Consider the following 27,959-nt stretch of genomic DNA (forward strand, 5'->3'; position numbering starts at 1 on the left):
CACTCAATCAGCCATGAGCCCGGCAGTCAGTCATCACGAGCAGCCACACATTCATCCGGGACACATAAAACTGCCACCCATGTTCTCTGTTATTGAAGTGATAGACTGAATTGAGTTTTAATTGAATTTAGATACATCTTCATAATTGCTGACAATCATTACACAAGATATTTACAGTCATTATGAAATATTACAATTGGAATTTACAGAAACTTTGTACAAAATATGCCTGACTTCAATGCCTGGATAGTGGGGTCCTTGTTAAGTCATCTCTGGAGAACAAAACATTGACCCAAAAGTCACTGGTGTCTGGAAGTGCTTTAGTTTCAGCAAGTAGATGCTTTTAGAGTCCATTAAAAAGAAAGAAAAGAGAGAAAAGTCCCAAAAGTACAGAGTCAGCAAAGTTGTGAATTGTGTTTTTTTCTTTTTCCTCAGTTAAATTGCTATTTTCTTCTTCTTTTTTTTGACTGAATGGAACATTTGTTCTGTAATTCAACTGCAAAAAACAACAACAGAGACCCATTTAAATAGAATTAATCCATAATATTTACACAATAATGTGAGTATTGATTTATAAAAATGAATCATCTCTTTTTCTTTAAATATGATTTATGTTTATCTACAGTTTTTCAAAACAGAAAGCTAATCACAATGAAACGCATCATACTTCTATCATTCAATTTCTACTGATTATGATGATTGTGGATTGCCATATTTATGCAGCAACTCTGGTTGCAATGAAACTCAGCTCATCTTTCAGCAAAGTTCTTACACCAGCTTAAGTCGTGTTAAAGCCTCCCCTCCACTTCTGAAGCTCCTCAAACGATGGCAGAAAGTACAGAGGAGTCAAATGTTCTCTTTAAAAAAATAACACGTGGTGAAATGACTTGATCCCGTCAGCACAGCAAAAGCAAAAATAAATAAAAAAATTTAAAAAATACAAATAAAAACTTGGCCAAAGCGTCAAAGCGCGTCCAACAGTCCCACTCTTTCACCGGATAACACGAGAACTAGGAAGCATGTTCTGTTCAGCATTGGCACCAGTAAAGCCCCGCAGGGATGTCCAGAGAAAAAGAGCGCCCCCTGCTGTCCACCTGTTGTCATCCAGCGATGCTCAACCCATCCACCCAGGTGGGCCATCCTAAGCCAAAGCTGCAAAAACAGTAACTGACAGACTGACTTCAACTAGTGAAACTAAAATGCTTTGCGCTCCATCGTCATCATGACTGAGATGCAAATGAAATCAAACATAAGCATGCTTTTAAAGGATGTTTTTGATATTACAGTAATTATAGGAAAATAGACTATCAAGGATGACTCCTTTAAAATCATTTATAAAGCTTTCCTGGATGCAGACAGCTCGGCTACGAAGTAAATAGATACTAAACAAAACAAATCCTTAAAGTATATGCAAACACAAGCATAAATATTTGATCCACAGAGAGTAAGCTACGAATGACAAATATTAGTGATATATTGAAATTCTGGAACAGGCACCATTTCTGTCTTTTCAAAACTCGCTCTTCTTTTTCCGAGTGTTTGTCAGTCGTTTTTAAGGTGTTTCCCAAATCCTAAAAGAGTCACTGCTGACTGAAGTGTTGGGTGCTGCTGTAGTCCATCCAAAAGTCTTTGCATTCTTTTTCTAAAATGAACCAGCTAAAAAAAGTTGTTGCACCGTTTATCTCTTGTTCTCTCTTGCTCACATCTTCCCCCTCTCTCTCTCTCTCTCTTTCTTTATTCATCTCATCCTCCCTAAATCGCCCCCCCCCTACCCCTTCTCTGCAAGCTGGCCACCAGATGCCGCCGGGTTTAATGGACGTAGTAGAGCCAGTAGACGACGTTGAAGAAGGAGAAGACGGTGGGGAAGATCATCCTGGACCACTTATCGATAGAGTTCACGTCGGACAGGTCTGGGATATTCACCTTGAGCTGGGAGGCCCGTCTCCGTAGGCGCGACTTCTTCTGGGCGTGGCGCTCCAAGGCGCTGTGGCCATAGTTCTGACGGGCCATGGCTGCCCTGCGATACTGCAGAGTCGAGCTATCATAAGCCAGCATGGTGTTGCGGGGGTCTCCGGGTGCTCCCAGGCCCCGGGACAGATCCCCGCCACCACCCATCTCATTCTTCATCTCCAGGGTGCTGAACAGGATGTTGTCATCGGGAGTCATCTGTGTGAGGGTGTAAAAACAGGTGGAGCCATGAGAAGTTACTGCCTAGGAGAAATCTAAAAGTGTTTTTATTATTATTATTATTAGCTATAATGATCATTAAGTCATTCACTGTGTAAATAATACTGATGAAGTGCTAGAATGGGTAATGCAAATGAGTCAAAAAGTGTGTTACTTACAGTGAAGACAAATTTCAAGCACTTTAAATTGTTTTTTTATTATTATTGATCATCTGTCAATCAATATCTGAGTGATAATACGACACAAGACTATGAGATAACATTCCTGGAGGAGCACAACGCGCCCCACAAACTAATTCTCATGGAGAAATCTTCATTGTCATCTCAGAATTTCAACCAGAGTGTGGTTAAAATTCTGTCGATTCACAAGACAAAACTGAATAAAAAAAAAAAAAGAGAAAGCAAAGGAAAAAAAAAATGTGACAGGAGAAGGTTGAGAGAAATAGTAAAAAGGACTTTGCAAAGATGGAGGAGAGGCTTAAAAGGTTCGGGGGGGCAGGTCAGGAAAGACGTTGTGGGAAGTGAATTCGGATCAACAATTCTTCATCCATAGCCTGACTTCTGAGGAAAAACGTCCCTATAATCCAATCCTGTCCCGCTGTAAATGGAGCTTGTTGTATTTTGTTGTTTTTGTGTAACTCACTATGAAAGCGAAGCCACTTTCTTGGCACTATTCGTCAAACTGCAAATTATCTCTTTCTCTTATATGACGATCCGTTTTTTTTTTCTTTCAATTGCTTCACTTAGCCTTAACAGAGTTATCAATTTCCTTTGAGATTGTACAGCATTTGCATCGGAATTACATTATCTTAAGAGAAGCTATTGATGTTTTCTTCTCTCTTGCCATATTTGTCATTTCCCATCAATTTAGATGAACAGCCCAAGTTAAGATTAGATTAATGCCTGCAGAAATCAAACTGCTAAGCCGTGTTTGTCAGGAAAATGCATGAAGAGCAAACCAAGAGAGGGAAAAACACAATGGTGGGAGTGATGATCAAAGTTGTCTTAAAAAATCTATAGAAATCAAAGAAATGCACAAAAACTACAGCATTTTCCTCTGATCGGGATTGATTCAGATTGATGACATTGTTAGGTTTGACTTTCAAAACCTCCAGTACCTTATTTCTTTGCTCGCCTAGTCCTAATGCGGCATCGTCCACAAAGATGGGATCCCACATCGAGTCATATGCGTCAATTTCCCTCTGTTTCATTCTGGCATACAGAGCATCATCTCTCTGAACTACATTTCCCACCAGCCACTGCAAGCATACAAAATCAGCACTGTTACTTCGGGGAAATCGTAGCTTGCCACACTCAGAAGGAAAGGGTGTCTTATTTTTTTTATGTTGCCGTTGTTCCTGCTAACTTTAGCAGCTGAATAAAATTGAAAAGGGAAGGCTTTGGCACCACAGCCAGTGATTTTTTTTTCCAAGGCGCCTTGCCCTTTGAGAGACACAGAAATATGGAGAGAAAGTATAAGCCAATCACTGCTGCATTCACTCTTTCAGATCCTATGAGTAATAAAGTTGATACATGAGGCTAAACCAGTGAGAAACGGAGAGCTAGAACAGTAAAGAGTGCTGGTAAAGGACATCAGGCATCGGTCACAGCATCACATTGACCTTGGGAGGAGAAGAAGTCATTTGCTCCCACAGAAACAAAACACACACACACACATTAACCGACAGCACAGATACCTGTAGAGGAAGTTTGCCTGCACGTGTACCTTGTTGGGGTCGGGTCTCAGCTTCTCGTTATTGGCAGTGGCTGCTTTCTCAGCCGCCTTCTTCTGCCGCTGGGGGCCCTGGCCGAAGAAGATGTAGTTGACGAAGGCGTACTCCAGCAGGGCGAGGAAGACAAACACAAAGCACCCCATCAGGTACATGTCAATAGCCTTCACGTAGGGGATCTTTGGCAGCGTCTCTCGCAAGTGGGTGTTGATGGTGGTCATGGTCAGCACCGTAGTGATCCCTGGGATACCACAGGTCACACGGTTAGAAAGAAAGTGAAGTCTTTAGACGCTGAAAGGCATTTTTTTTAACCATCAACTGTACAGTAAGGAGAAAAAAAAAGAGGCGATTTGATGAAAGGTCATGCTGAGTTATGGCCATGCTCGCTGCATGGCTCCAGGAAAGGCAGGGTGCATCCGTCAGTCCAACATACTGAAAGATGGCAACATTTAGTGGATGGATTAAGTTGACATTTTGTACAGAAAGTTATGGTCCTCAGAGGATGAATCATAATTTGGTGATCAACTGGTTTTTGTGTGACATTTGTGGTTTTGCCTACCTGCAAAACTAATGACATTCCAATCAGCTGTACTGTGTTTAGTGCTAACTGGAAGATGTCCGATTGCTAACACGTTAAGATGCTAAGCTTATATACTAGCTAAAGTCATGCATGATAGCATTGTGAGCATGTTAGCATGCTGACATTAGCGTTTTGGTACACGTCAGAGATCTACGTTTACTGATCATTATCCAGTAAATTATTAAGCATCAGATATTAGGACGTAGCCAATGAACAAGGTTGTCTGGTCACATTAGCGTTTTACGTACATCAAAATGACGGAGATCAGGTGCTCATCTTCAAAGCATCGGAGTATGTGCTCCTGAACATAAGCATCCATGTATGTATTTATAGCAAACAGACGGGGCTGAAATAATGTGCAACCATATGAATCAACAGCTCCGTTGAATCCTCCTGAGAAGGTTTCTGTCTAATCGTGTATTCAAATGGACATGGAACAAACTGTAGGCTATGTAAAAAGCACATAAACATCTGCTATTAGTCACAGCACGATTCACCTGTTTTTGACACACACACACACACACACACACACACACACACACACACACACACAAACACACTGTGTTTGATACATTAGTCATCTACATGCACAATCTGCATTTGGTCAGATTCACACGTATTATAAATAACCCGGCAGCCAGCGACGTCGCTGTAGCATGGAGCCTCCCCCTCTCATTGGCTGCGCTCGCTCGCTGCACGTTCTCAGGATGCTGAGCGGAGACAAATCTTTAAATCACGTTACCCTCTGAGCACACCGTCTGGGGCTCCGACCCGCATGTGTCCCACTCCGGAAAACAAATGGTGTGTGACAAGAACAACACGCATAAAGCTCAAAGCCATTCCCTCCGCTGCTCTGACCCCGTCGAGCCCCGAGTTTAACACTAAAGGGAGTTTGACATTTGTGCGTAAAACATTAAAATGTGTAAAGTGCACTTAAGCAACCGTCGCCAAACTTTCATCCGGCTGAAATTATCTGGCTCCGATTAGCCGGGGATCTCCGACCAATGAGGGGCTCCGATAGACAGACAGGCAGAGAGAAAGACAGCACGCTTCAAGGTCGAGCTGCAGCGCATCTCGCTCCGCATGAGTCATGCATATAGTCATCTCAGAACAACAGACATTTAGCCAGGCATCCTATCACACACCGCTATCACTCACATGCTTAGAGCTAATGAGAAAAAAAAGGCAAATGCTGGGAGAGAGTCTAAACACAGCTCAGGCTGACACGATAATGTATAGAAATCTACATGCAAAAGGCTCAACGCATGTCAAATAGCTCTTTTTATGCTTTGTTATCATTCAGCTTTTGGGTTATTTCCCAGGGTCACTGTTCAGCGGTGGCGAGGCAATCCTACCCAGGGCCACTCTGGCAGCCGAGGCGTCGTAGTTGATCCAGAAGGAGACCCAGGAGAGGATGGTAATCAGGATGGAAGGCATGTATGTCTGCAGGATGAAGTAACCAATGTTCCTCTTCAGTTTGAAGCTGAGGGACAGGCGGGGGTAGGAACCTGAAGGAGGCGAAGGAGAGAGGAAGTGGGATAGAAATAGACTTTCCTCAATGACACTCACTAAAAAGCTATATTTTCCTTGACACTGGGGAGTCTGCTATATGGGACTTTTTTTTGTATACATGTGGATATTAATGTTAAAAATAAAACTTTTCATTTCATTTACAGTGTATGTCCCGTTTCCAAATAAGGTGTTTTGAGCTCACCGTAAGCAGCCAGCGCACGTTAAAGCTACGTACCTGTAGAGAAGACCACGTTCTTAGAGATGAGTTTATAGTCGACGATAGAAAACTGTGGCAGCTCTATTCTGTCGACCCCGGACACGGCGCCGTCGCCACCTCGCCAGTAGAACTCAATATCGTCTGTTGTATAGCCATCTGCAGGGGAGAAACAAAGAGACCTTTATCATCGCCCAGTACTGGTCTATAATACAGCATAATGGTGGGTAATATTAAATGTCAATGTCGGCGGTTTTGCTACAAAAACCACTCAACATTTTCCAGCACCAAGTTCCCAACGTGAGGATCAAGACCCCCGACAAGGGGTAACACAGTACATTTGAGGGGCCACATTTCTAATTATTAACATTTCACCATTTCAGCGTTAATTATGTTTATTTTGGAGGGTGAATCTCTCCTAAAATGGCTAAATATGATCATCATAACGCCCCATTTACACGATATAAGGCTACGTTTCCATGCACCGTATGTCTTATATTGAAGTCCTGCTTTCAGATCCATAAAGAAATAAATAAAAAAATAAAGAAGACATGCTTCGATATGAAAAATGTCTCATCACATCAACGGGAGGAGGTCAAATCATTTCAGTTCATTCTGCAGTTTGACAATTACACAATAGCCTCAACAGCCAATTTAAATTAATGGTAATATTGTTATAGTCTATACATTTGGAATTATATTATAATCCTATAATTTGAATTGTCACACTGGATAACGTCAACATGATTATAAAGTGTAAGTTATATAGGGTTTTCAAACCCCAAATTGCTTCAGATTAATGAAATATACGATGTAATTTTGAAGAACCATGGCTCGGATAATAGCAGACACATTACACATAACTCCTTACGACAGATCTGGTCCACTCGTCAGCTGAGTTTCTACAAAATACAAAAAAATTGGTGAATGCAGCAAGTTCTCCTAAATTATATATAAGCGCCACTTAAGAACACATGTTTGTACCCATAATTCTTGCACAAGGCCTATTGATCTTAAATATTGTGTATGTTTAAGAGAATGACTCTTAAAAACACCACGATTTGAAAGTGATGTATGGCAAGTCACTTAAAAGTAAAAATCTTCTAAAATAATCAACTCCAATGCATATTAAAGACGAATGTTGGGAGGAAAACCTTTCTGCAGTGGCAACTCTATTTCAAAGCTACATTCATAACACAGCTTGATGTGTTTGTTGAACAGTGACGTGAGCAAACATGCAGCAGCGATCTTTATTCTATATTAACTGCCTCACACCTGAAATAGAGGCAGTGACCTCCTCAGACGGGATGATTAATTAAACTCCAAGGCATTGATTTAAAAAAAACCCCCACAATTCTTTGTTGTTGTGGAACAGACATTCAAGGTGAAGTTAATGGTGGTGCTTGGTTGTTATTGGTTGGACAGGCGGCTAACTTCACCCACAGGCCTTTTTTCACAGCCGACATTTTGACATGTCATAGTAGGCAAAGCACAGGTGTTACTAACAATATAAAAGATGGCTACCTTCTGCATGAACGTGCATGCACAACGCCCTGGAACTGGAGACTGAGCAGCCATTATTAATCTTACGCCCCGTGTCTGCTTTGAAAAAGTTAAGGTTGTCATATTTACAACAACTCCCATGAAAAAGACAAAACCAACAACGTGTTATTCCATTCATCTACAAATTTGTATCCTGTTTTAAACAACAAAAAAAAAGCTAAATGATTTCCTAAAACAGCCGGGCACTGTAGCTGTTACAATGTGAGTCAAACAGGAGTACATTCTGTTTTTTGGGCGATGTCCTCGGTAAGTAAACCATTGTGTGTTCATGGTAATGAATGTCAGCCAGTGGACTGACGTGGTTCAACAACGGAGGTCTATCTGACACTGAGGAATAAACTGGACTTTGGCTACACAAACAATACTGTTGTTTTTGGTCTTTTAATGGCATGAAAGTAAGAAAAATACATTCTTTAATTGTTGCCCTGGTGAAATAAACCAGAATACAGTGACTACACCATGGAGCATAATGTTGATGCTGGAATTGTACACCAGCACATACACTAAGCTCTCCCTCCACGTCTGCATTATCATCATCCCAGCCTTGTGCGACCCCGCGTCACCCCAATTAGAGCCGAGTCCACCACACGGCTGTTTTGATGTGCGGCTCAGTTCGGTTCTGATCAGCCGTGACAGGCCGCGATCAGGAGGGTGTCGAGGAGCTTGGGAAAGGGAAGTTTTGGCACAAAGAACGTCGTGAAGGAGCATTTTATTGCACGTTTGTGGCTCCGTTAGTCCTGGACTATTGTCTCTGTTCAGAAAGATGCCGACATCTTATATCACGTATCCATCCTGAGCCGTCATGTGACAGAGACAATGCAGTGTGAACTGTGAGACGTGCACACGTATGTGGGTGTGTATTTGCATGTAGATGTATGAAGTACAAAAGATCTTTAGTGTTGGAGAGGTAGAAATCAATTATTGCTCAGTGCAGTTCAGCATGTGAGACCGAGCGGACCGAGCCGCTGTAGTGAGCTGCTGATGTATCAGAGGATGTGGGGTTTTTAAGACTTGTGTCTGTTAAAAATGCATCAAGTTTATCAAGGGAAGTGAGAGCTCTCTGGGCTCATTAGTCTGAATAAAAAAGCATGCTCTGGCATGAAGCGATTCCAACGTTAAAACCATTGCCAGTTAATCCATATGAGAGCAGATACTGCCTGGTGTGTGTGTGTGCATTTTGTGTTGGGCTGCCTGAGAGAGGAGGAGGAGGAGGAGAAAGAAGAAAAAAAAAAAGAGAGCATGAGTGATGGAGAGAGAGATAAAAAGGCTGGGAGAGGGGGGAAAAAAAAAAGAAAAGACGAGGATGAGACTGTGCAAAGAAAGGAGATGAGAAACGGAAAGAGAGAGTGATGAGGAGAGAGATGGCGAGCATAATGGGAAAGGAGCAGCGAGAGGCGGTTCTGACCCGCACTGTTTTTGTGCTGCTCCAACGCTGCTGGCAATAGCGTGATCAAACCCGGAAAGACTGAGCCCTACACCACATCCCAGCCCCATAATCCTTTTCTCCGGGGACCCAGATAAAACACGCAAGAGGACTTCATCTTTCCTTCTCATGTTCCTCCACTGCTCCCTCCCTCGACTGGAGAACGCCGGATCACGTACAATTACAAACTCCACGTGAAATGAGCTCTTTGTACTGTACAAACATGGAGGCAGGTTTTCGGGGGGGGGGAAAGAAGCTACACATAACATCCACTATCAGCACACGCCTGAAAACACCGGACTTAATCAGGCTCCTCCACGCCTTGGGAAGCCACTGCAGTTGGAGTTGAATTAATTAGGCTGGATGTTATCAGTCGGCGAGCCATTAGTGATGTTCCTCTTCTTGATGCGTATCTCTTGATATCTCATCAGCCTGTCTCAGCATTTTACATGCAGTCTTATCAATCTTCCCTTCTACCTCGCTGCCATCAAGCCCCGGCAGACTGTTTTCCAACCGCCTTTCGGAGCTGCGTGCGTATGTGGGATCTGTTTAATTCCACGTCTGCGTGTGGGTGTGAGAGCTGGTTGTCAGGGACAACAGTACTTACAGCTTTCAATCTCCAGGGTGCAGTTCTGCTCATCTAGAGGGTAGCGACGCAGGTCCATCATGCAGGCTGCGGTCGTGGTGATCCTAAACACAGAGTGGGATGGAAAATACAAGGTTTGTCAAAGCCCAGTTCATTTCATATGACCTTCTAGGCAGAAAGCACCTGATATAAAACGACTCCTAACAATGAAAACAAAAGGTTAAAAATGGAAAATGTTATCAGATAGGTGGAAGGGAGATTAACTCACAGCTAGTGCTGCCTTTAAGGCAACAAAGCCCAGTTAATTGTTGGTTTGATGTCCTTTGAACATTTTATCCTCGTGTTTATTTGCTGTTTTGTACGTTTTAATATTTGTCTAAATGTTGGATTTTTCGCTTTGCCTGTGTACAAATGCACCAGAGCGCAAACTGCTCTCATTGGGACACCCTGTCAAAAAAAAAAAAAAAAAAGGTGGAATAAATAAATAAATTCAATTTGTAGCAATTTACCGAGTGAAACGTTTTTCCTACTTCAGATGTCCACAGACATTCAGGGATCCTGGACTGTGACATGACATCATTTCATTACAAGTATAAACAGGTTTTAGTATGAAATGTGTTCACACTGGAAAAGTGACAGAAATAAAGCTACAAAAGAGCATGCACCCTAAGAAATGCCTAATTTTCTTCCACAATGCAATGCAAAAAGAAAATTTAGTTGCGTTTTATTTTGAAATTGTATTGTTTCCATCAGTGCATGTATTCTCATTCCCTGTCTGTACAAAAAGTGCATTTATGTCTTCATACTAATTGTAAGACCAATATACTACGAGTGCATACTAAACACAATTAGTATTGCATTTAGTATGGAATTGGGACGCGACACTGCTTTCATTTTTAAGTGGATAAAACAAGCAGAGGGGTTCAACCCCTGGTCACACAATCCTGTAAATGAAGAGTTGCGGAGTGCCAACCAGCCGCGTCCGACAGGTTCACTTAGAGCGACGTACTTCCTGTTTCACACACGACAAGTTGGCCAGAGCTGAGACGGGTTGGCACCCGGCCGTGCCAAACCCCCGAGGCTGTCTGAGAGAGACTGGACACACTATTTAACTACTGGGACTAAATCTAGCATTCTGGACTTGTAAGAAAACCCCCCCACACACACACACACACACACACACCAACTCACTGATTGATAGAACACGATAGCATCATGTGACCATTAACTATATTAGAAGCCTGTGGGAGAATTCCCAGTATAGGATGATGCATTTGTCGTGACCTTGTGTTTCCCTTGTCATAGCTGGTTTATTCATTCAGTTATCTACACAGGGAGATTATGTATTATTATTATAGCATTATAGCATACCACTGAACCCATCAGCCTTATTATACTACCTTTTGTGTGCTCAAGGACCTCTCGTGGTTGCAGTGATTCACACTTTTTGAAAGCACATTTTATTCACGACATATTTTATTGGCCGTTTTTATATATATCGTCATTTGGGGATTTTATTTTGCTAATTTAACGGTCGAACTCCGAATCACATGAGCCGCTCAGCTGCTGCTCAGCGGGCAGAGAGGGAGGCAGTGACAGGAAGCAGCTTGTAGAGTCAGCATAGTTTCACATCTAACTCAGAATTGTGGGATTTATTTTGACTAAACAAAGTTGGTGATTGTCCGTTAGACAATTGTGGCTTCTACACGTTCAGTCAAACATTACAGTGGTTGTTGCAGACACACCTGATGGAGAAAAATATGTCATTCTAGACCTAAGAATCTATACACAGTATAAACATGGGGCTGTATACATAAAATCTAAATCACAATATCTCTCTTAACTTCATCATAACTACAAACTTATCTCGAAGAGTGCTTTGTCTTTAATAATTAAGAGCAGAAGTTTATTTGAAATCTGTCTCCATAAGACTTGCAGCTCCCCTGGGCCCAGCCTGGCAAGTTTCATTTTTTTCATTTTTAGGATTTCATTTTTTGAGATGTAGAGACACAGTCTCTCCCTCTTTCTCTCTCTCTCTCTGGCTCTCTGTCTTGCTCTCTCTGCCTCCTTTTTCTGCTCTCTGGGCTCTTATGTAAGAGCCAGTTAGCAGGGCCATGGTGCACTGGGGGATTAACACAGGAGTCTTATATCTGTCCTAGTTTACCTCTTTTATGGCTACAACTTACTGGGATGTTGTGCTCGCCAAACCAGCCTGTCATCACTCACCATCATCGCCATCGCCACCACTAATTCATCACGGTGGCAGAGGAAGCACAGGGGAAAAGCGGAAATGAGGCCAAAATGGCAGGGGTAAAAATAACAGCCTATTTATAGCCCACCTACATCATCAGCAGAAGTCTTGGAGCTTTTTTGTCTGAGTCTCTGCATCACTGATCACTGCTGTTTCTCTATCCCCTGGACTAGCTAGCATGCCCAATATCCACAGCTAACAATTAATAAACAGCTAATAACCGAGAAGGAGGAGGAGGAGGAGGATTTCTCTGCAGGATTCCCTCCCCGTCTTTGCCTCACCACCTCCTCCTCCTCATCATCATCATCTCCGCTGCAGCGAGAGTCTGTCGTGGACCTCAGCAGCAGCAGCAGCAGCAGCAGTGATCATGAAGCACAGGCTTGTTTGCTCCTCATCAACATCAGGGCCGGTCTCTCTCTCTCATCCAGACCTGCCGGAGGAGAGGCCACGCTCTAACAGATCACGGCGATTCAAACACGCTACATTTGCTCTGCGTCGGAGCTAATAGGACATGGAGCTCTAAAAAAAGGCTGTTTTTTTTCTTCTTCGTCTGTGCATGTTCCCTCACAGTTCAGCCAGTGTGTGTGTGTGTGTGTGTGTGTGTGTGTGTGTGTGGACCCCCCCTGAGGCAGCCTGTGCACCTTTATTCCAAATGACCTTGTTTACGGACATAACACAACCACCAACGAATTCCCAGACAGAATCTCATTTCGAGGGAGCGTCATAGCAGAGAGGCAGAGAGATTTTTTTGCAAGCAGGTTACCAACCCGCACGCCTTTGATTAAACCGACGAATCATCGCACGGACATTGTAATGGAGTTAGAAGTTAAATTAAGATGGAGAAGCTTCCTCCATTTTGGATAGAGAGCCTGTGTTGAGCTGAGGAAAACGTGGCATGCGGGATTGTCTCTCCCTGCTCAGGCACCGTTGTTGCCAAAATGTGAAAAATAAAATGTCTGCAGCGGCAACGAACAGAGCCCAGCGTGTGCCAAGGCTTGCCAAATCAAAGGAGGGGTTTCTTCATTTCAAAGTACAGGCACATCCAAACACACATAACATACAAAGGCACCCTGCCTCGATCGATGGTTTGAGAGGGATGGACGACGTATGAGGCGATGCTGAGTCCGTATTGATGGTATTGACAGAAAGGAAAAGAAAAAAAGACTTATTTAAATCCCTCTCTTCCACCACTCAGCAGCTTTCTCCTCCTGGCCATGCGATGTCATCTATTGAGCCGGAGAGTGGACCACTCCTCGCCCAGACAAAAGAGGACGCCAGTCTCCATAGCACAAGGATGTGTCCTCTCACAAAAGGAGATACAATATTCACAGAGAGAGAGAGAGATAAGGATAGAGGGGGGAGGATGGAAGACAGGAAGTCGGGGATCCTAATTTCTCCATTTTGAATGAGGTCTGACCTTCATGTCTCTTTCTTTTATTCTGTGAATTTTCAACGACATGGATCAGCAGTCATACACCAAATGTATTTTCTCCTTTCCTGCATAAAATAAAGGATGAAGTGGGAGTGTTTTGTTTCGCTGTCGTGTGTGTGTGTGTGTGTGTTTATGTGTGTCTTTTCTCGCAGCCCGGGTGGTATCTGTGTTATTGGCTGAGCCTTTTCAGGGGCTGGGTAATTAGATCAGACTGCCTCTCCCCGAGAGTGAACCGAGCTCTAAAGTGACAGTTGGGAGCACTGTTGTAATTTTCTGCTCCTCCTGGTAATTGAAGACCAGGATTTGGCAGGATCGGGATGCATATCCAGGGAATAAGGAGTAAACAACACCCTCACCCTGCCTCCTCAGCAGGCACCCCAAAAATAACACTCGCCCACACCCACCCACAGACACGGATGCTGCGCACACACACACACACACACACACACACACACACACACACACACACACACACACACACACACACACACACACACACACACACACACACACACACATACAAATCCATGTTCACCTTTGAGGCCAACAATATATTTATGGTTACTGCTTTTTATGCAAGAACGAAAGAGACAACATCTCATGTTATAGCATGACATATTTAGAAAAAAAGCAAATGAAATGATGCAGGAGAAGTCATTTTGAATTTGTGTTAGTGCCGAATTTAAAAAATGTATAGACAATAACAGAGTTTTTAGAGATTTAGACTATAGGAGACATTATTTAGTATTTATGGTATTTTTCAATGTGTATGAAAGTCATGGCTAAATATGCTAAAGCACCTCCATTTGTGATTTAAGCTGTGCACCAGTGATTTAATATCACACTCATTTACTGAAGAATGGGCAACATCAAAGCAACAGAGGTCGACACATCCTGGCTTTCAGTCTATAGTATGTGTCAAGCTCACAAAAATCACTGGCTCATTTCCCAAGATGCAACTGGATGTCAACCTTTCTTTAGACCCTCCGTACTGGTAACTCCGTGACCAGAGGAGCCTCCAAGCCCAAGTTTACCACCAAAACCAATACAGTAAATAAGATAAAACAATGCAAAAGCACATGGATGGCGATAATTGGAACATAAACTGACCTTCTGCGGTGGAATGTAAGTATTGTACTTCATAAAAATGTTCTGGTACTTCTACTCTAATTGAGTGCTGCATTTACTATTACATATTATACATCAATAAACGGTTGCTTACACGTTTAGGAACCCATCATAAGAATTCAATGATAAATGATAATATATCTCTCACAGAAGTCATTCAGCAGCATGGTGATGAGCACTTTTTGAGAACATTTAACTGATATTGCAGACCTTCTGGTTGTATTTTTACATGTGTGGTAGTTCTACGTTTACACTGATGAGGAGTAAAATGAAATAAAAGCCAAACAGATAATGACACAGTTAAGCACTCAGACACTCCATGGCAGGAACCCGTTTTCACACACAACCTGTTTTCCCGCCGAGTCTCCTCTCAGTTAGCCGTCCTCTCCACATCCACTAAAGCCCTGCTGTTGCAACCAGCCGGCCCGTCTCTACAGGTATGTGTCAGCGTGCTCACAGCGCAAAGGCATCTGGCCGGGCTGACTCTGACAGAAGCTTGTGTCTGGACTTGCTAGCATCAAATAAAACCTGGACCAAACCCACAAACCAAATAATGGAGGAGCCGGGAGGCACCGGCACTGACAAGGACATCGTATCCGAGGTAACAACCACATCTCTCCGCCGCACGCACGCCCTCAAATTCACAACAACAAGCCCTCTCGTTGCCTCCATTGCTTTTTCTTTTCTGTTGTGCGAAAATATGCGTTCGGGCTTATGCAATTGACTCAGAGCGTTATGAATTATATTTCTCGACTGTTGAAACAAAACCGTAGCGACGAATAATCTGGTGCAGTGCAGAGACTTAAATTTTTTAAGCAGTCTTTGCGCAAGAAGGGCATCTCAGTCTAGAGAGAGAATGAGTGAATGCTGCAACATCTTGAATTAGCAACAATAATCTCATCTTTAAAACACGGACACTAATCTGAAATCATTTGCGCACACACACACACACACACACACACACACACACACACACACACACACACACACACACGTAGACGAGAAGACAGATCAGAGGAGGCAGCAGCACGGTGATGGACGGGCTCTGCTAGCTTGTGAAGTCAAATACGCGGCAACAGTACAAATACAGATTCAGTGTTTGTATTGAACTGCTACATTATTGATTATGACTTATCAATTATGGATGACGGTCTCCTCAGAGGCATCACAGTCCAATACCACAAGGAGACGTCGCGTAGACGGGTTGAACCCTCCTGCACAATCAGACTCAGCTTTCGGCTGTTTGCACCACCCTGCTTTATTATTGATCACAGCCAATCAATTATTGATATTGATGATCATCAGGGGGATGTAAGGCTTACACGTGGAGGCACATACCTCCTCCTATACACAGCTGTTAAAAGGACAATTCTGCTTGATTACATCTTCGGTCTCATTTTCAAGGTTGTGGCTATAATTTCTGATATGATTGTGTTCGCCGAAGTCGGCGCTGAGATCTGGAGACGTGGCGACAGTAACCACTGGTCTTCAACCATTCTGTCTTGTGACCATTTATAGGAATCCCACACAGTCACAGTTTGATGGGTCTTTGATGCCGTCACTGAAGCATGACGGTCTCTTCACATTTCAATAGTTTGAATGGCGTTAGACGGCCCAAAGTGGTCAAATTATCCAGCAGCCAAAACGTGAGATAAAAGCCAGAAAACAGAATCCCATATTCTACTTTTAAATAAACTTTTTTAATTTAAGTATGGGACTGTAACTGTTGAATCCATTATATTCAGATTTATCTAATTTGTACGTTTCTCTTTAAATCCTGTTCATGTGTGTTTTTTGTGGTCATTTGTATGCTGAATTGCCTTTCTGTTGAAAGGAGCTACAGCTGCTGCTATTAACTTTCTGAATATAATTTTATTATATTATAAGACTGATGGCAAAACAAACAAAAAAATGCTTTTGAATTCAAGTTGTAAAAACATTTTTCCAACTTGGGTTGTAAAATTGAAAAATTGAAGAGACGCAATAGACTGAATTCAAAGTTAGAGTTCATTAAAAAGGCTCAGTGAGAAACGATTCATGTGACACCATCACATTACCCCATTATGCATCGTGATCAATCCATTAATTGTCATGACACCATAGGAAGGGCAGCTGTAAAAGGCTTACCTGAGTCCATAAAGCACCGTGCCGTCGGGGTGCAGACGGATCATCCTGTTCTTGACGGTGACGCCGTGAACGAAGGACTTCTTGTCGTTGAGGAAGTAGGTGTCGGGGACCCACAGCTGATCCGCCACTCGGTTATCCAGAGTCAGGTTGTAGGCGATCTCGGAGTAGGACAGACGCTTGTCCCGCCATGCTTGCTGGAAGTACATCGTCAAGGTGTAGTCCTGGAGGACAGAGAGAGAGGGGGCTGGATTTAATGAAGCTGTTGGGAACCAATAACCACTATCATCTCGACAAGGAAACATATCAAGAACCAACAGCACGTCGCTCTATGCTTACATGACATGACTTCATAGATGTTGAAAGGTGTCACAGCGCGTTGTATGGACTCTGCATAGTAAGAAGGTCAACCAAAAGGTCGTCGGTGGTCTGAAAGGCCACCGTCTTTACTAGGGGCAATGGTGGAGGGGGGGTTGAAGGGGTTAATATTCAACTATCCTCACTTCATTTTGAGAGTATAACCAGAGGGGAACTTTCTCAGCCGACTTACTATTGTCTCACACACAAAAAATATCTGTTTCCCCCTCAAAACGAATGACGCCACATTCTGCTTAATAGAGAATACTCCTACTACTACTACTACTACTACTACTACTCCGTCTAATGCTAATGGGGCTTCATTCATGTCTCCCTCTTTTTGGCTTTGTTTTTGCTTCTAATTCTGCATAATGAACGACCAAACTACTAAGATTTAGGTGAGTTTTCCAGATGGAAAACGCTGCATTTATAGTGTACAGTTGGTTTTTACACATGCTCAGAGATGTAGCTGTAAATCTCCTCCTCCTCTGTCTCTCTCTCTCTCTCTTTTTCTCTGCTTCTCACTCCTAAAAAAGACTTGCACCCACACAGCCACAGTGAAACACAGCACTGCAGTCGGATGTGCTCTGTTGCCGTGTATTGCAGTGCAATCGATGAGTAGGAAAACAAATTAAAAAATACGGTCCGTGAAACGAGGCCCTCGAGTTTTCACTCCGAGCAGCCGTCGCCGTTACTTCCTCGCCATATTTCTAGGTTTCCTTCCGTCATCACACATTGGCGTGACACCGCTAAGCCCACTTTCCCTCTTAAACTCTTATCATTCATTGCATGCAGTGTGCTCGCGACCCAAGCACTGCGTAAAAAGGGCATCTAAAAATACATGAGCTGCTGCCATGTTGATTTTTTCAGGAGTGAAAAGTCAAGCGAGGACGGCCGCGTCCTTATCCTGTTTTACAAGCGTTCCCACTGAACCCTCCTCTCTTCCTCGCTCCCTCTCCGTCTCATTATCAGCCTGTCGATCGGATATCTCTATCACCTTTGAGATCGTTAGCCTCTGCCTGCGGTCTCGGTGTGCATCGTTCCACTGAGGCAGCGTCTAATGCAGTACGTCGCCGTCTTCTTGACTGCCATCCTTCGCCGTGTTGACGAAGGAATGCAGAACAAGCAGCTAGAATCCTCTGAGAGGAGGAAGTTGCTTGGAGAAGCTAAAAACTTCTGACTAAATGAGAAAGCCGAAGCTAATGACATTAAGTGGAGCCCTGTGGTAACAATCTAATAAACATGAAGAAGAAACCATTTATCAATATAATGTCATGGACTTTCAGCAACAAGCTTCCTGCGTCATCTTTTTGTTCCACGCTGTGTTTTTTTTATACAAACTGGAGTGAAATGTAATTTGACATTTTGGTGGGTTAGGAAGCACACGTGTGTCATAGCTCTTAATTTGTATATTACATTAACGGGGTAGCATTTAGGGCTGCAGCTAGCAATTGTTATCCTTTTTTTAAATGGTATTGATGGACAAATCTTTGAGTGTTTAAGATCCAAGAAACGCCAATCATAATTACCCAGAATCCAGCTGAGGTTTGACAAAATGTTTTTGCATGTTTTGTCCAACCAACAATTCAAAACACGAAAAATAATCCAATCCATATATCCAATAAGACAAGCCTCAAACTCTTGCATTTAAAAACCTCAAACCAGAAAATGTTTCTGATGGATGTCTCCCATGAATTGTCATAACAGTATGATGTTACCTATCTTTTGACTGACAAATTGATTAGTTGACTAATGAATTCAGCACCAGTAAAATAAAAAATGTGTTACAGGTTGTATCCAAAAGCATTTACTAGTTAGCTCACAAAAGAGTCACATCAATTGTATTTATATAGCCTATATAGCCCCAATGGAGCTTTAACAACAAACAACACCCTCTATCAGAAAAGGAAACACTCTTTAATAGGAGGAGGAAAATGGAGGATGTCCTAAATTAACCAAAATTGTAAAATTACATTATGGAAAATCACTCACTACTCCCAATATAATAGACACTCAATATTCCACACTACAGTGGACTCTACTCTATATCCACTGCTGTACCGTGTGATTGAATGAATACGACCCCGGCCTGTAAGTCACTGTTAAGCACACTTCATTCAAACTCAAAAAACAAGCATGCAAAGTCATCATATAGGACACGTCATACGATCTTACCAAAAACAACATCGGACTCCCCGAGCTGTCTGCAGCACATATAGCATGAGGACTCAGCAGCGTGCGTACTGCTAGTTCTGTTAGCTGCCAAACACACTGTCCAAAACAATAAAAGTGTCCCCCACCGTCGGTGCAGACCAGCGGCCGCTGGTCGGCGATGCACTCGGCCAGTCATGAGGAGTCGCGTCAGCAGACAGTCGGTGCTTTTACGAGGCAATAAAAGGTGAGAAAGCGTGAGTCACTTCAACCACCAGGGTCCTTGAGCACGCAGCCATAACCCCAAATATTATGGCAGAATGCGAGATCAGCCGTGGACGGACACACGACATTATGACTTTGTCATAGCAAGGAAGACACAGGTGTTTCTAACAACATCGATGATGGCTCCGTCCTATTCAACTGTCCCAGTAAGTCTGGACAGTGTGACAGTGGGCCAACACGCACAATACCTGGACTGCTGTGGTTTTTCATGCGTGCAGCGTCCCGTTGTGTGTTTTTGGAGCGTTTAAGAGTATAGTGGTGCACACAGAACACCTGGGCCTGCTTGCTGCCTGCTGGCTGCACGGGAAAATGGCAGCGTGATTACGGCCTCGCAGATGGTGCTGTTTACACACACACACACTCTCTCTCCAGTCAAAGTTATTGTTCAAAGAAATATAAACTACTGTACAATGCAGAGTACATTTTGTTCTGTGACGTGTGAAAGGGTTGCACTTTAACCACATAGCATTAAAACCATGTTGTTTTCATCCCATCAAAGCAAATAATTTACATCTGCATATCCATTTTTTTTCTTTTTATCATTTTTTAACTGCAAATGAAGAAACCTGTACAAGTGATATTCACGTCACACAACATTAAGCAAGAGTCTGCGATACACACGAGACTGAGAACACCCAATCAAAGCATATATCAACACAAATATTAAGTGGTAGTAAAAGTGTCACGTTAATTGAGGAGCGTTCCTTCATTTAGAGTTTTGTCTTCTGCATAAAAGAAATAATCTCGGGGTAATATATACAAGAGACAAGTGTTTTCTTCACTCCACAAGCGTTGGAGAACAAGGAGCAGGTGAGGACGACGTCACAGCATGAAGCGTCCCAAAAAAAGCAGAGAAGTGAGAGACAGACCGTCCCCATGCCGGAGCGTCGGTTTCCGTGGCGACCTTCAGTCTCCTTGTCACAAGCACTCCTCAGAAACTCCATTAACATCACACAGGCGGACCAGTGAGCATCAGTGAGGGAGACATCTTGTGGAGAGCACCAACATTAAAAAAATAAAAAAACAACAAGCATTGACAGCAGTGAATATATAAAGACGACGGAGATACAAACAAGGCCGGCTAACTTAAAAAACATCAAAGCTGGTTGCAGTGACAGTGTCTCACTGCAGATATGTTTCTGGGCTAACAAACCCCCATTAAGAATCTGACAGACTGACAAGGGGTACATTTGTGTTTCCCTGAGAAATCTGACAGGCTACAGTTGTTACAAGACCTCCATTACAACTACATCAGCTGTCACAACCGACATGGGAGGGAGCTTAACACAACTCATAGCGCTCCGTTTAGATTTCCAGAAACAGAAGATGTCAATGCTCTCCCTTCCTCTCTAATATAATAAAACCCATCTAGCCATTTCAGTTCTATGTGTAGTCCTTTGTCTTTGTTGTTGTTTATGAAAAGATGTGTCCACCAATTCTCATTTTCATACATTCTGATATTTCTGGACCTCATTAAAAGCTTCCCGCCCTCTTTAAGAGCTCAAAAACATGCTTGATATTGTTTTATCAGCTTGATACGTTATGATTTTCCATCATTTTAATGAAAATGTTACTGTAAACGTGATAATTTTGACCTCATTGGGCTGTAATAGACCCCAAACATAAGAGACATCAGAGTAACATTTCTTTGTTTGACTTTTCGGTAAATAAAATCAATAAATTGTGTAAAATGTTACCCTATATACATCTGATGCACATGTTAAATCTATAGCATTAAAAATCAAATAAACAAATGATGTTTAAACACTTGCCTATATCATAATTATATTAACAAATATACATATTCTACCCTTGAACTGCTGGTATGACACTCGGTACGTGTGCTCCTCTTTCTCCTCGGCAGATTTACGTGACGAGACAGACGTCCACCATATTGCTTAATGCTTTCATCTGCCGTGTCCTGCTGCCGAGTGCTCCAGCAACAAGCAGAGGGAAATGTGCTGATAATAACAATGTCCACTGTGCACAGCTACGAGGAGGCGATTCGACGTTTGGGCAATAACAAGCTCGTCTGCAGACATCTCAGCCTCTTGTCTGTTTGCTTCCCATCTACAAGCTGGAGGAGACGCCACAGCACATCAGCTGGTCAAGCTGAGTTTATTCATTTGTTGTGCTCTCTGTGTCCGGTTAAGTACGGCCTTCAAATTAAACATTAGGTGTCGAGGAGGGAGTTTTGTGGGACGGGATAACATGGATGCCTTGATGACTGTCTTTCCAATGGGTCATTTTTCAGCTACTTCAGTGGAGAAAGTGCCTGACAGAATCATTAAGGGAGTCATCGGCACATTAAAGGCTTTTAATGGAGCTGGCTAACTTATTTTGTGTTATTACAAAAGTATATTAAGACCAATTTAAACTTGGCGTAACTTTGCTCTTGCAGACTGCAATAACTGAAGCGAATGACAAACCAGCAACTACGTTAATATAGGAATGCTCCTCCATTATTTTAATTTGGATTGATTCATTTTGATAAAGTTGACATTTTAAAATATGACACGAGCTGTCCGATTCTTATATTTCTTTGCACGTTTTACAATGAGCATTGATAACTTATATATTTGTTATTAAAGCTCATGGTCTTTTTCACATTTTCATATGAATCCACGCTCAGAGAACCCAGTTTCCACATAAGACGGCTGCAGGATTAAGTGTTGTTATTGTGCTGTAATTATGTTGCTGACCATATTAATCTGTAACTGTGTGGCCACTCAGCATAACTAATGACATTGTTCTGGACAACCTGCATTCTTGTCTTAAGCTTTTTGGAAGGCTCAACGGAGCAAACGGAGCAGGCAGAATCAAAGCTGCACCACATGAACAAAGAGACGAAATCTGTGAATATATGTGTATCAAAATGTGCACGGGTCGTAGTTTTGCTTCACATTTTTGCAGTAATCTCAGAAAAGCCACAGAAAAGGGGTGACACAGAATTAAGATTATATAATATTTCTGATTAGAGCTGTAATTCTGATAATCGAGTAATTGTTCAAGTCATTTCACATGCAAAAATGCATTTTGCATACAATGCATACATTTTCTGGATCCTGCTTCTTAAATATGAGACTTTGCAGCTTTTCTCTGATTTATATTAATGTAAACTGAACATGTTTGGGTTTTAGACAGCTGGTGGAAAGAAACAAGTCATGTGAACGTGGCTCTGGTAAACTGTGATGCAGTTTACCAGAGATGTTATAGAGAATAACTATAAAAATAATGATTGAAATCAGCCCCATTTCAAATACTATAACCAGTAACACCTTGGGAAATTTCCTGTACAATCAGCATTTATTAAAAAGATAAAGACGGCAAAAATCCTGCATCTTTAAAACAGAGCAACATTGCAAAAGTACCTAGAAAAAGAGGCCTTATTTGCTTTTCCTTGACTTCCCTAGCTCCCCCCCCCCCCTGAAAAAGAGGCTGCGTCGTCATGGCAACACTGAGTAAAAATAACACAAGCTTATTTTCCACAAGCTGAAAATAAAATGGAACAGGATCAGTTTGGACAAACAAGATCAAAATGGTTGCTAATTCACAGACACAAGAAGCCGCATCCTTCACACGGATGTAGTGTAACGTCGAGGCCGGCGTCGCGTTCCCTCTGGTCATCAGCTCTCCCGTTATCTGACGGCCAGATCCCTTTACTCATGTAAAGAAACCAGCGCTTGTCAGGATAATGATCGTAATAAAAGGGAACGCTCACGCCCCACTAATTCCTTCATCCCAGAAGCCACCACAGCTGGTTTGTTTAAATCTTTTAATTCACAGCCAGCTAATTAACATTCAGAGAACAGTATTATAGTACTGGCAGTGCCTCTTAACAACCACCAACCTCAGGTATTTTACATGTAATTAACAAGCGGAATGAAGAAAAGACGAGGAGTGAAAACACTCATTTACCTCCCTCCTTATTTCTCGGAGCCTAAGAATGCATATTGTAGCCGTACTCAACATATGGAGGGCATGCCGAAGACATTATTATGCAGCACTGATGCATCGCCGACACAACAGACTCCACTTGTATTTAATCAGCTGCACTGGCTGTGTGCAGAACACTTTTTAATGCACCGTAACCAGGGTTCGGGTTCCTGGATCTGTGATTTCAGCAAAAACAAACAGCATTATGCAAAGGCAATTTCAGCCGCTAAGTGAGGGAGATGAGTGACGGAGCGAGATGCCAGCGCCGAAACAGACGGAGACCAAACAGGGAGGTGGAGGTTGAGATAGGGTCTCGGGCCATGATCTCACATCTGTGCCATATTTTTTGCACTAACCCCGATGAGTCAGCGCAGCCCACCCAGCAAGGATGTGTGGTCACACCTCGGACTCGGAGGACGCTTCCCTCTCAAAATAGCCATTTGTAATGTCATGCAAGCGAGGCTGCTACCAATGGCGCTGACTGACCTGCACATGTTCATTGCCTGACAACACCGGCCTCAACGGGCCACCATCATGCACCAACAAAAACACTGACTCCACTACGGCATGTAGGCATGTGAACCAACCTCTCACATGTGCACAGAGAAGCAACAACTACTACTCAAACAACACCTCAACAACCATCCTGCCCTTCATGTCAGCATAGAAGAAGAAAAAATGCCACAATGGCTTCAATCAGCCCCGACTAAAATGCAGAGTTCATTCTCCACCAGAGGCATTTTTATCTTTAATTAGAGGAGCGAGCAGCTGTCTGCAGCCCAAACCCGCTCACAAACACCGATTTCAAACTCCTCCAAATTCCTGACAGCAAATGACTCCATTTTCATCCAGGTTTTATACACTATAGAATTCAAATTCAGTGTTAGTGGGGTGGTGTCACAACATACAGAAGCTTCAGTTATCTTAGCAATACATCTCTGTTGTGTGATGCATTTTTTCTTTTCTTTTTTATGACTGTAACCTGAAAATCAAGGGTTTTGGACTGTTGATTGGACGAGACACTTGAAGAAATAGGATCGTATAATTGGCATCACTCAATTTTGTGGACATTTGTTGGACGAAACAATTGATCAGGAAAATAAATAGTAGATTCCTTGCAGCCTTGGATTGTTGAGTCATGTTTTTAACCTGTTAATCCTCACTGAAGTGCTACAGGGTATATCTAAAATTAGGATAGACATCACAACATTTTGAGGAAAATGTTTATAAAAAGGGATGCACAAGAGATCTAGAATATCAATGAACATCATATAGCTTTGATACTGATCTGGAACAAGCTGCTAAAGAATCAATGTGTGATAGAGTCAGACGGTGTAGTAGGAAAATAAGGTATTTTTAACCTTAAAAAGGCTTAAATAGAGAAAAGGTAACTGTATGTTGAGGGGTAAATGATAACACGGGGGTAACACGGGGTCTGCTACAACGTTTCCTCCACCAGGATGTAGGTATCATAAGAGAGGATGGTGAAACTGATCACAGTCACCTTCACCTTGCTCTTCACTGCCTTCCCCGGTTTCATCCTCGCCTCTCTGTGTTGTGTGTCTCTCCCCCCCCCCCCTCACTACTTTAATCTTAAAAGCGGCTTCTCCTGATGAGGAAGATCAAAGAAGCCCGGTGCCGAGCACAGGTCACCAACTCCATCCTCGTGATCAGGGCACAGGGTGATATTATTGATTTCTCTGAGATCAATCTCGTCAGCTGCTGTTATCCTCTATTGTAGCCAAGAGAGCTGGATGTGAAGAAAGGAGGAGGAGGAGGAGAATCCTGTTATGTAAAGTCACAGGGAGGATTTTTCACAAGGTGACAACAGCGTGTGGAACACAAGTCCGCCGATGTTTTTTTAAGTGTTATTTTAACTTTTCCTCTAATTTGCCCATGGTGTCAGAGCGACGCCTGTGTAGATCCGTCAAGGAGAGCCTTTCTGAGAAACGGTGGCGAGATGAACGCTCTCTCATAGCCACAGGGAGCTGCATGACGTCAGCCGCCATTCACTGTTTGTGCACAGTTTTGTGTTTTGCTACACACTCACACACGGATGTATGAAGCAGTGTTTTTTTTCCAGATGAATGCTCGCATAGATGCCTAGTTCTTAAGTAAGATAACCCTTTGGAGCAAGGCAGAGGTGGATTACATGGCTGCTGAGCCCAGAGTCACAGCCAGGGATCCAGTCAAAGTGGTGGGAGGGGATGGATGGAGGATGGAGGAGGGAGGAGGGAGGAGGGAGAGGAAGAAAGAGAGAGGCCAAAGCGAGTGAGGGGTTTCTATTTCAAATCTCCTCGGACCCCCAAGGCACTTCCGTTCTGGCTGCATCCTCCACCAAAATAAATCATTTCCATCAAAGGAAAAGCTCCGACCATATTCAGCGCTCTTCCTCTTCCAACAACAGCACTCCGCTGTTTTTATGTGCTAAAAACTCATTTAGAGATGGCCACACAAAATTGACAAGCTGCCAAATCAACTTGAAAAAAAAAATGGCTCACTTAATAATAGAAAACACGTCTTCTTCCATTCCTGCTGGCAAACTTGTTTTTCATGCTCTTATATAACATCTCTATTATGTTGCTCCGTGGAGAGGCTGCTTTGTAAATTATCTTTTCTCACACTCTCAATTCTCGGCAAAGACTGCCCTTAATATTTTTTCTCAATGCAACAAAAATCCCATGAGCTAAGCCGGCTATTCTACACTAGAAATGGGAGTATATTTAATGCAGCAGAGCTACACTGAAGATTCCTGTGGGTTCCGTTGTGTCTGTCTGTCTGCCTGTCTGTCTGTCAGTCAGCCACACGGATCAATAGGTGGTGCTCTTGCATGGGCTGCTGAACTTTTCCTGGTCCTCTCTCCAGGTCGTGCATCAAAGCTCAAGTCGGTGTTTGTTGCAACGCTGTGACCAGACATGTATTATTAACAAATTGCTTACGTCATCTGACAAGTAAGGGGGGAAGATCGTTTACGTAGACGAGGCGGTGATGATGTGATTGGTCGGCCGAATTAAAATAAAAAAAGCCTTTCCAAAAACACCGAACGACGCCAGTTTGGAGACGGAGTGGATGCATTTTGATTAATTTTGTAGGTAACTGCGTAGAAAAAGGGTGGGTGCGGGGTGCGTGTCAACACAATTACAGCGCCGAGGCTTGACAACATGAAGCAGTCAGGAGCGCACACACATGCACACACGCACGCACACACGTGCACGTAGGGCGCGCGCAGCCGGGGCTGTGCGTCCGAGTGCGCCAGTGAGTGTGTGTTTTGAATTCAAATGCAGCAACACAACCAGAGCTGCGAATGCGGAGACTGAGAGGAGGATGGCGATGATGTGTTTGGGAACGGAAGCTTCATCGTTTTCCTTTTATATTACCTGAGTAAAATCAAATGTATTTACGGAGACTGTCTCGCATTATAGCGGCTTCTATCACACACACACACACACACACACACACACGGATCCGTGATAAGTAGTCCAGGGGTATTCCAGCCGTGCCCGGTACAATTGGCAACATTAAGCGGGGTAATAATGATGAAGATGCACCTACCATATTGACTTCAGAGACCATGTCTATGCTGGCTATGTCTATATTCATCCCAACGGCCACCGGTGCACCTGTGAAATAAAAGAGGGTTTAATAAATAGACATATGAATAATTCTCTCATCATGTAAATTTTACAAATTCGTGACGCGCGCGCTCAGGTTCTTCTCTGCTCCCCTCCACCTACAGGAGGCTTGTGCATCATCAGCTTCAGCGAGAGAGAAGGAAAAAAAAAACCCCATCATGTGTAAAACGCAGATGAGCTCAAATGCGGTTAATTTAATCTTTTTTAGTGGGATAATCAAACATTGATGAGCGGGATCGATCACGTTAAAAAGCCTGTCTTATCTCCTCCATCAAATGAAATATGCACATCGTTTCTCATGGCCCTAATTGGAAAGGCCTATTTGGCTGTGAAAGGATGATTACGTAAATTAAAGCAGATTTTGCGATTCATTAAACATGTATTGCGCGTCAGGAGGGCGTGAAAAACATGGCATTCCGTTTTCATTTTTTGCTAGTTACCTCCGAAATCTGGCCTCAACCGAATGTCGTATCCTTTCATCAGTCTGTCCACTGTTTCTTTTACCAGAGGCATATTGCTCGGATCTTTGAGATCCTTCACGCTGTGGGAGGGGAAAAAAAGGTGGTGTAATGCAAAAAAACAGCTTATTAATATCACACGCCAGGCACGCTTTAACAGATCGCTACATGACATGCAAGACGACCGAAAATATGAAACGGGATTTACCTTTGAGACCAGACGAAAGTCACGAGTAGAGAAAAAGTCAAAATCCCAAAGTGGTTTTTCCTGATCCTCCCCATCGCAACAGTTTTTGAGGCGGTTTCGGGATGCGAGTGAGGAGAGCGCACATCCAACTTACTCCAGACAGTGCAGAGGAGCCAATGAGAGGCGCATGCGTGCAGCCAGCCCAAGATCAAAGAGTGGAGACT

General features: G+C 43.0%; 1 protein-coding gene across 2 annotated transcripts; it reads right to left on the reverse strand.

Moving 5' to 3' along the window:
- Nucleotides 1-101: 101 nt before the first annotated feature.
- On the reverse strand, nt 102-27,923 carry gabrb2a (gamma-aminobutyric acid type A receptor subunit beta2a). Of its 2 annotated transcripts, XM_084010048.1 has the most exons (10): nt 27,757-27,923; nt 27,531-27,631; nt 27,011-27,078; nt 16,733-16,953; nt 9,816-9,898; nt 6,244-6,381; nt 5,852-6,004; nt 3,913-4,157; nt 3,305-3,445; nt 102-2,166 (listed from the first exon to the last, which is right to left on the reverse strand). In XM_084010048.1, the coding sequence occupies exons 1-10, from the start codon at nt 27,828-27,830 to the stop codon at nt 1,810-1,812; spliced, it is 1,581 nt and encodes a 526-aa protein (XP_083866174.1). In that variant the 5' UTR covers nt 27,831-27,923; the 3' UTR covers nt 102-1,809. The 2 variants fall into 2 exon arrangements, with proteins under 2 accessions (XP_083866174.1, XP_083866173.1); XM_084010047.1 differs by lacking the exon at nt 3,305-3,445 and having other exon boundaries at nt 27,757-27,921.
- Between the last annotated feature and the right edge of the window lie 36 nt (nt 27,924-27,959).

Source organism: Eutrigla gurnardus, assembly GCF_963514095.1.
Source record: "Eutrigla gurnardus genome assembly, chromosome: 5".
Lineage (NCBI taxonomy): Eukaryota > Metazoa > Chordata > Actinopteri > Perciformes > Triglidae > Eutrigla > Eutrigla gurnardus.